At 44.7% G+C, this 9,697-nt stretch overlaps 1 protein-coding gene across 2 annotated transcripts in view; it reads left to right on the top strand.

The window, feature by feature from the left end:
• Window positions 1-9,697, top strand: part of LOC147109830 (uncharacterized) — a 127,747-nt gene that overhangs the window by 16,782 nt on the left and 101,268 nt on the right. For both annotated transcript variants that reach the window (XM_086003897.1, XM_086003896.1), the window contains exons 5-7: window positions 3,788-3,838; window positions 4,275-4,397; window positions 7,746-7,762. In XM_086003897.1, the coding sequence (XP_085860023.1) occupies window positions 3,788-3,838; window positions 4,275-4,397; window positions 7,746-7,762 (191 nt within the window). The remainder of the gene's footprint in view (window positions 1-3,787; window positions 3,839-4,274; window positions 4,398-7,745; window positions 7,763-9,697) is intronic.

The following is a 9,697-nucleotide window of genomic DNA, read 5'->3' on the forward strand; positions in this document are numbered from 1 at the left end:
CTGGCACTTCATTCGCCCTGCAGTACACCTCAATACGTTACACATATGTCGCCCAATCTTCGACTTCATTGTCAAACGTAGAGATACTGCCACTCTTCGGCATCCTTGGTTGTGCGTTAACTATCCCCAATGGTGCCTCCCGCGCTTCCCCTTCTTCTCCGCTGGCACAAAATGGCGTCTCCCGCGCTTTCCTTCCTTCCCACGCTCGCCCGTCTTCTCCGCTGCAGCTTCGCAAAATGTTGTCTCCCGCGCTCTTCCTTCTTCTCCACGGCTCAATGGCGCCTCCCGCGCTCTCCCTGCTTCTCCGCGGCTCAATGGCACCTCCCACGCTCTCCCTGCTTCTCCGCGGCTCAATGGCGTCTCCCCTTGCTTCGCCCCACGGACCCTGATCAGCCCATGATCCCTGGCTGTGTTCTGCGCGTTCTTCTCTTGATATCTGTCGATGCCGCTCAGTCTAGAACCCGGCTGTTTCTTACCCTCTCTCTCTCCGGTTTGCAGTATTTTTCCTCGACGCCGCTCGGTGATCAATCCCCGGCTGCGCCCTGCTCTCTTCACCCTCTTTCTTACCCCGTCGACGCTGCCCGGCTCTCTCTCTCTGCCGTCGGTCGGCTCCAGCCGCCGCTGCTCGGGAAGGGTCTGCTCTGGACCTGTCGTCGGTCTCTTACTGCTCTTTGTGGCTGGGGAACCAAGCCCGGCTCTCCACAGCCTCCCCAGCGAAGTTGGATCTCTGCCTGACTGTTGGGCGGTTGCTCGCGGTCGACGCCCGTGTTCCTGGACTCGACTTTTTAATTCATTTTTTCTTTGTTTAATGTTGCAGGTAGATTCGCATCAACACTCGTCGCCACTGTTAGATCCGTGGTTCAGTGGATAAAGAATTACACGGATGCTGTACATAAACAAACAACAGGTCTTTACTGGAGGAGGGTCATCTCTAGACTGGAGTACAGAGGCAAGCTCACAGCTTATATACCGGTGTGGTTACTGCCGGTACTAAAGTATACAGGAGCTGTAAAAAGTAGTTCTGACTTAAAGCACATACACTACAAAAGTGAACCCCAGTATCTCAATATATTTCTTTTTCTCTCCTCACAGTTTTCACTTTCCTTGGTGAATCTAGGTGGTCTACTCTTTGAGGCTTTTAGGCCCTTTCTCTAGTGGGGCACCTACAATTGCATACCACGTTCCAAATGTAGCCAAACGATTGCAGCCAGCATGTCCTGCAACATTCCCATCAGCCCTCCTTGGGGCCTGGGCCCTCGAATCGAGCATTTCAGACCTCTACAGAAGAGCCAGTCTTTGATCTCACCTTCTAGCGAGCTGGCACCTCTGACATCCTATCTTCCTGCCCTCGCCTCTGCGCACTTATGCCCGGTGATCCACCATGTGACGACCCCTCCTCTAGCCCTGTTCTCAAGTATGCACAGTGTCAGTATCTGAGCTGCTGCTTTCTAGGGTCAGATCAAGTGATGGTGCCTCTTCATGGCTGCCCTCCTCTTCCTGAAGTGACAGAGGTATCTCCAATTTTCCTGAAGCCAAAATGAAAGGGAAGCACAAGAGTTAACATTTACTGTGAAGGTAAAGTAGAGGAAGAAATGTCTGGTGAAAACTGCTGCAGTTTGTTATGCAGCATGTGTAGGGCGAGATAAAAGTAAGAAGGGAAAAGGGGGATAAGATGTGGAAAATACTCAGCTCATCGTTTCCTCTGGTGTTACCTGTTGCCACAACCACGACTCTTCCCCACCTGCCCGTGATGGCCAACATGGTTACTTCCCCAGGCAAAAAGTATGGAGCCGGGGTCATGCTCTCCGATGGCAGCCTCCTGGAACAGGTTGTGCAGGAAATACTCCTCCAAAAATGAAGGGAGTGTGTTAGTGACAGTCCTGCGAGGTGTCTAGAGAATGTGCATATCTTGGTAGAATCGTTGGTATGCAGTGTGTAAGATGTCAAGTGAGGATTGCAATAAAGTTGACTCTGAGTGAGAGAAGAAGGTGGAGTGAAGTTTGGTGCAGTGATTGTAGTAGTGTGAGGGGTAGCGCGTGAGGGGTTATTGTGAGTATTCTGAGTGATGGAGCTGTCAGCAGAGAGAACGAGATCAGTATTGTTACCTTGACAACTCTGGTGAGGTCATTGAACTTCTTTCAACATTCCAGCCATGTCCTGGAAAATACATTTCAGGTATTCACCTCTTCAGTGACCTCTCCTCACTGGTGGTGGAGCTGCTGCCTGGAGGTTCTTCTACCCCTGAGGGGGACAGAATGTCCCTCCTCCTGTCTACCACCTGCATCAGTGCCCCATAACGTGATATTGGAGGAACTTGGTGCCCTGACTGGATCTTTTGCATGAATGTTATCTCTTTGACATCATTTCTCGCTGTCTTTAGCCGCAGTGCATCTTCCCATTAAGAGTTTGTCACTGCCTTTAAGGGGCATCAGAGATGTCCGATTTTCCACCCCATCACAAAACAGAAGTAATGCCACGGAACAGCGGGAGATGCACTGGCTGCACATGAATCATTTTAATGAGGTTTGAGCACGAATTTAAGGTGGTGCCACGATTTAATCTAGGGTGGCTTTTATCAGTTCAACCAGTTATCTTCTTTCCACATTGTCTGTGACCCCTTTAGGCCTGATTCCTCATGGAAGCTCCGTGTACCTGACCTGTGAGATGCCCGGGCTGTCCTATTTCAACAGTATAGATTGGAGCATTGGAAATGCCCGAGTAACTGGGAAAGGGATTGAAATCCAATGGAAACTGAACAACGCGCTGATTCCTGAAGACACGTGGCACAAGTTCGATTTCAGAAGTTTAAACATTAGTAATTTTCAACTCCCCGATGCGGGATGCTACACATATACCGCAAAATTGAAGAATGGAAAGTTTTGCTCTTATAGCCGTCTCTTGGAGATATCAAGTTAGTCCACATCTCAAACAATACTTCCATTTGCCCGTGATGATTGGTATCAATATCTCCCCAGTTCCACTGTTAGAATAGTGGAGTTGGCAGCCGGCTCTGTCCTGGGTGGTGCTGAGCTGCCCGAGTGGTGTTGTGGCTGCACACATCCGGCCGCCTGGTGAGTATTCCATTGCACTCCGCACTTGAGCAATGAGGAGGGAGAAACAGCTTTGAGGAGTCAGGAGGTGATCCAAAATACCACACAGTACCCAGCCTCTGCCCTCCTCCTGGATCCACAGTGGTCTGTTTAAGCTTCTGGTCAGTGATGACTTGCAGGATGCTACCAGACGGCTGGGAAATGGTGGTGCTGTTAAAGGTCATGGGGAGGCGATGGTCATTCTCTTGTTCCATTTCAATTGGTCAACATCTCAGTTTAATTATTTGACAGTAATATCAATTAATGAGTTTCGGGTCTGTAATATAACATGCGCTGTTTTGTGTCAAAGTGTTCTCTGAGATAGTATAGCCTGAGCACCTTCTAAACTCTATTGGACACCTTAGAAGTTTGCTTTATAAAAGCTCCAGATCCAAAGATTCCAATCCCTATCTCCAGAAACCAATGTTTGTGTATTTGTTTTAGTTTGTTCTTGAGATGCAGATGCTGCTGGTAAGACCGTGTTCATTCTCCATTCCTAGTTGCCCCAAGGGCAGTAAGATTCAACCACATAGTCTGGGACTGCAGTCACATGTAGGCCGGGACCCTCCCTGAAGGACATGAGTCAATCATTTGGGTTTCATCACATATAGAGTGTTTTGTTCAGTTTTGTGTCAATTTTGAACCCCGGTGTCTATTTTGTTCAAATTGGTTTACTCTCGTTTTCCTATCTTTTGTAGGAACTTCACCAACCTCTCTCACTACAGAGAATGTGTCTACAGGAACATCAGGTGAAACTTTTCTTTCAATGGTAAAGAAAATCATTCAATTGTGCCCGTTTTACACCATCGCTCACATTTAACCGCAGCATGCCTGGAATAATTACGTGATGGAGGCCCAATTTCAGGCTGACCTCAAGCCGCTCTGTTTGGTCACGAGCCTCTCGGGCAGGGCCAAGTCGGGACCCAAAAACGGTCAAGACTAACATCTACTGTAGGGAATTCTCATTATCACTGGTCACACAGACATCTTCAATGTTCAATGTTGACATGAAAATCAGGACCAAAAACCGTGACAAAACTGCTAAAACTAATAGACATGAAATGCACTTATTAAAGTATTATTAAATATTAAAGTGCGCATGTACACATATTATACACATGCAATATTATATATGGATAATTAGTTGGACTTTGTGCATTTTTCTCACTGATACTGTTTTCGCAGATCCACCCCAGAATTTAAAGAGTAACGTAACAGTCATCGCAGGTGCGGTAGTCGGAGTGGCGGTGGTTGTTCTTGCCACGATTCTCATAGGTTTACTGATTAAGAAAACATACAAAGCAGCAGGTAAATATTGCAAAAAGTAATATATAAGTACAACCATAGAATCATAGAATGGTTACAGCACGGAAGAAGGCCATTCGGCCTGTCAAACCCGTGCTGGCTCTTTGCAAGAGCACTTCAGCTAGTCCCACTCCCCCGCCCTTTCCCTGTAGCCCTTCAAATTTTGATCTTTCAGGTATTTATCCAACTCCCTTTTGAAAGCCACGATTGAATCTGCCTCCACCACCCTTTCAGGCAGTGAATTCCAGATCCTAACCACTCGCTGTGTAAAACAGTTTTCCTCATGTCACCTTTGGTTCTTCTGCCAATCACCTTAAATCTGTGTCTTCTGGTTCTTGTCCCTTCCGCCAATGGGAACAGTTTCTCTCTATCTACTCTGTCCAGACCCCTCATGATTTTGAACTCCTTTATTAAATCTCCTCTCAATCTTCTCTGCTCTAAGGAGAACAACCCCAGCTTCTCCAGCCTATCCACGTAACTGAAGTCACTCATCCCTGGAACCATTCTTGTAAATCTTTTCTGCACCCTCTCTAAGGCCTTCACATCCTTCCTAAAGTGCGTTGCCCAGAATTGGACACAATACTCCAGTTGGGGCCGAACCAGTGTTTTATAAAGGTTCATCATAATTTCCACGCTTTTGTATTCTATACCTCTATTCATGAAGCCCAGGTTCCCGTAAGGTTTACTAACTGCTTTCTCAACCTGCCCTGCCACCTTCAACGATTTGTGCACAGGTCTCCCTGTTCATGCAACCCCTTTAGGATTGTACCTTATAGTTTATATTAACTCGCCTCATTCTTTCTACCAAAATGTATCACTTCGCACTTTTCTGCATTAAATTTCATCTGCCACGTGTCCCCCATTCCACCAGCCTGTCTATATCCTCTTGAAGTCTATCACTATCCTTCTCACTGTTCACTGTACTTCAAGTTTTGTGTCATCTGCAAATTTTGAAATTGTGCCCTGTACACCCACGTCCAAGTCATTAACACATATCAAGAAAATCAGTGGACATCAACCGCATTGCCCTCATCAACACTCTCTGTTACCTCATCAAAAAACTCGATCAAGTTGGTTAAACACGATTTGCCTTTAACAAATCTGTGCTGGCTTTCCTTAATTAATCTACACTTGTCCAAGTCACTGTTAATTTTGTCCCTGATTATTGTTTCTAAAAGCATCCCCACTACCCAGGTTAAACTGACGGGTCTGTAGATGTTGGGTTTATCTTTACACACTTTTTTGAACAATGGTGTAACATTGCAGTTCTCCAGTTTCCTCTGGCACCACCCCCGTTTCTAAGGAGGATTGGAAGATTATGGCCAGTACCTCCGCGATTTCTTCCTTCACTTCACTCAGCGTCCTAGGATGCATCCCATCCGGTCCTGGTGACTTATCTACTTTAAGTACAGCCAGCCTTTCTAGTACCCCGTCTTTATCAATTTTTATCCCATCCAGTATCTCCTCTACCTCCTCCTTCACTATGTCTATGGCAGCATCCTCTTCCTTGGTGAAGACAGATGGAATGTAGTCATTTAGTACCTCAGCCAAACCCTCTGCCTCCATGCGTAGGTCCCTAATCGGCCCCACCCGTCCTCTTACTGCCCGTTTACTATTTATATGCCTATAGAAGACTTTTGGATTACCTTTTATGTTAGTGCCATTTTATTCTCATACCCTCTCTTTGTCCCTCTTATTTTCGTTTTCACTTCTCCTCTGAACTTTCTATATTTAGCCTGATTCTCAGATGTATTCTAACATCTGTCATATGCGCTCTTTTTCTGCTTCATCTTACACTCTATCTCTTTCGTTATCCAGGGAGCTCTGACTTTAGTTACCCGACCTTTCACCCTAGTGGGAAAGAATCTTGACTGTACCCGAACTAGTTCCTCTAAAAAAGGCAGCCCAGTAGCTGCATTGCCTGCAAGTATTTCAACTCTGGCCCAGAGTGTAAAATGGGCGATATGGAATTGGCCGCCAATGATACACCCAGCTAGATTTCCCCGTCCATTGGCCTCAACTGACAGGAAAATCGGGTGTGGTGTATAATGGGTGGCTAATTCGCTATTTCCCATTTCGGACCATCAGCCCAAGTTAATACTACCCACATCTCCAGGCATTTGCTCATCTTGCTGATGGAAAGGGAGATCTGACCATAACCACTGCGTTGACTCATCGTCTATCTTTCACTTTCTTTGGCTGAGGTGGTTAACACTGGATCAATACTTTCCCACGGTAGCAAGGATGAGAACAGGAACTCACACACTGACCGCATCAAGAACTGCGCTTGACTGTGATCTTACCTGCGGATTAGCACAGTTGGGCGCTAACTTGCTGAAACACAAACAGAAATTTATGATTGTGTCTACTCTCAATGTGGATGATTCCTGTATCTCCTTAAAACTATAGACATTTAAATCACAGCTAACAAGCAACAGGACCATGCATTATAAATCAGGTGAACAGCAATATTTACAGATTTATGTGTCCTTCAGTCCCTCTGTGTCAATGATATTATATATAGCATTAGAATGTAATCCCAATATGTACAAGAACCCAGAAACTGAAAATATTGTTAGAGTTTTAAGAATGAACGATGATATTACATGGAGTGTCCAGCACACAAACAGGCCATTTGGTCTAACAGGTCTATGCCGATCTTTATGCTGCTCACGAGCCACATCCCACCCTACTTGATCGAACCCTATCGTCACATTCTTGCAATTCTTTCTTCCTCATGTACACATCCACATTACCCCGAAATACATCTGTGCTATTCGCCTCAACTACTCCATGTGGTAGGGAGTTCCATATTCTCCCCACTCTCTGGATAAAAATGTCTCCCCTCAATTCCCCATTGGATTTTTTGGTGCCTATCTTATATTTATGGCCCTGGATTTTGATCTCCCCCACAAGTGAGAACCTATTTTCTACATCTACCCTATCAAAGCTCTTGCATAACTTTAAAGACCTGTATCAGGTCACCCATCAGCTTTCTCTATTCTGGAGAAAGGATCCCGAGCCTGTTATGTCTTTCCATATAGTTATTGCCTCTCAGTTCTGGGATCACCCTTGTAAATCTATGTTCTTTACGTTCCCCATTGCCTTTTATAATATGGAGACCAAAAATGTGCACAGTGCTCCAAGTTTGGTGTAAGCAAGGTTCTATACAATTTTTACAAAGCCTCTATGCTTTTCAATTCTATTCCTCTAGCAATGAACCCAAAGCTCTGTTAGTGGTATATCTGTTTAGACTTAGACACGGTGCAATATCAAACTGTAGATTTGTTCTGTGCTGGGTTCCAATATATTGACCAATATTTATTGTCTCTCTTCTTTTTGTGACAACAGATCAAAATTCGGCTCCGGTAAGTTTTTTTCCATTTATTTATATATATATAATTACTGTAATAAAACTTGCTGATTATCAATGGTGAAAGTGGGGGTGGGGTGAGATGAATGGACCTTGGAAATAAGGAATTTCAGATAGTGTTGGATGGATCCAGTCAACCCATCCACCTTCTAAAGCAAGAATTAACTCTGTAAAAGTTGAGTTAAGCGAGCACTAACTGGTCATGGATGTACCCTACAGAGTTCACGATAATATCCCAGCAACCACTCACCATTCACAAACCATAAAGCTCATCACACAGACCCTCAACCTGAATATTTTATGAAAAGTTTGGAAGAAGATTCTAATTTCTATCCAGGGCATTTCATATCCGGTGGTGACCCTTTTAACCCCTGTTTAAAGTGTATTACGTAATATTTTTGAAAAACAAGCTGTAGTAAACAAGATAAAAGTCTAAACTGCTGATAACTATATACAATAAGGCACCAATCTCCGAGTTAGAGCAGACTCATTCTACAGTCGCTATCTCCAGTCTCCCCTACCTAATGACAGTACTTATATTAACACTCAGAGAACTTACCATAAACAGCCACTGCGCTACACATTAACACTCAATTGTAGAAAAGTCTCTCACTCCAAGTTCGGCAGCTTCAACCCTAATATCTCCTTCAGTGTGGAAATCTGAATTAGGTCAAATCTGCCTCCTGTCATCCACTCCACAAACCCCCATACGTACATAGAATCGCAATTTCAATGTGATCAGTGTGTATACCAGTGGTGTAACTGTGCTGATGTGGGTTATCCAGTGGTTTATTTGGTAATAATGATTGTCAGGCTGTGTTTATCCTGTTTGGGGCGTGTTCCTGCGCCAGCAATCCCTTTGTCTCAATTCGAAGCCCAGTTTTAAATCAATAATTTTCATGCTAAAGCATTCGACTGACAGAAGAGTATTTTCACTGGGATATTGTCGGTTAAGAATTCCGCTCCTCACTATGCGTATGGATGTGATCAATGGCGCTGTGAAGATCTAGTTTCACTATTTCAGCAAAGTCGTGAGAAAACTGATTAGGATTTCACTGAGACCGGCTGCGGGTTTTCTAAGAAGGGACGCGCAGTGCATCAAATGAGACCTGGGGCTGTGTGTACACAAACCTTTGAAGGTGGCAGGACAAGTTGAGAAGGCTGTTAAAAAAGCACATGGGACCCTTGGCTTTATTAATAGAGGAATACAAAAGCAAGGAGGTTATGCTGAACGTTTATAAAACATTGGTTAGGCCTCAGCTGGAGCATTGTGGCCCATTCCAGGCACCACACTGCAGGAAGGGTGTCAGTGCCTTGGAGAGGGTGCAGAGGATATTTACCAGAATGGTACCGGGAATGAGGGCCTTCAGTTACGTGGAGAGACTAGAGAAGCTGGGGTTGTCAGTGCCTTGGAGAGGGTGCAGAGGATATTTACCAGAATGGTAACAGGAATGAGGGCCTTCAGTAACGTGGAGAGACTAGAGAAGCTGGGGTTGTTATCCTCAGAGCAGAGAAGGCTAAGGGGAGATTTAAAGGGGTGTTGAAAATCATGCAGGATTTTGATAGAATAAACAAGGAAAAACTGTTTCCAGTGGCAGAAGTGGCAGCTTTAAGGTAATTTCTAAAAGAACCAGAAGCAAGATGAAAATAGTTATTTTCTTACGCAGTGAGTTATTGTGATCTGGATTGAGTTATTGTGATCTGGATTGAGTTATTATGATCTGGATTGAGTTATTATGATCTGGATTAAGTTATTGTGATCTGGATTGAGTTATTGTGATCTGGATTGAGTTATTATGATCTGGATTGAGTTATTGTGATCTGGATTGAGTTATTGTGATCTGGATTGAGTTATTGTGATCTGGATTGAGTTATTATGATCTGGATTGAGTTATTGTGATCTGGATTGAGTTATTGTGATCTGGATTGA

This window comes from Somniosus microcephalus, chromosome 12 (assembly GCF_052327205.1).
Source record: "Somniosus microcephalus isolate GS21.2 chromosome 12, FLI_Smic_1.0, whole genome shotgun sequence".
NCBI lineage: Eukaryota > Metazoa > Chordata > Chondrichthyes > Squaliformes > Somniosidae > Somniosus > Somniosus microcephalus.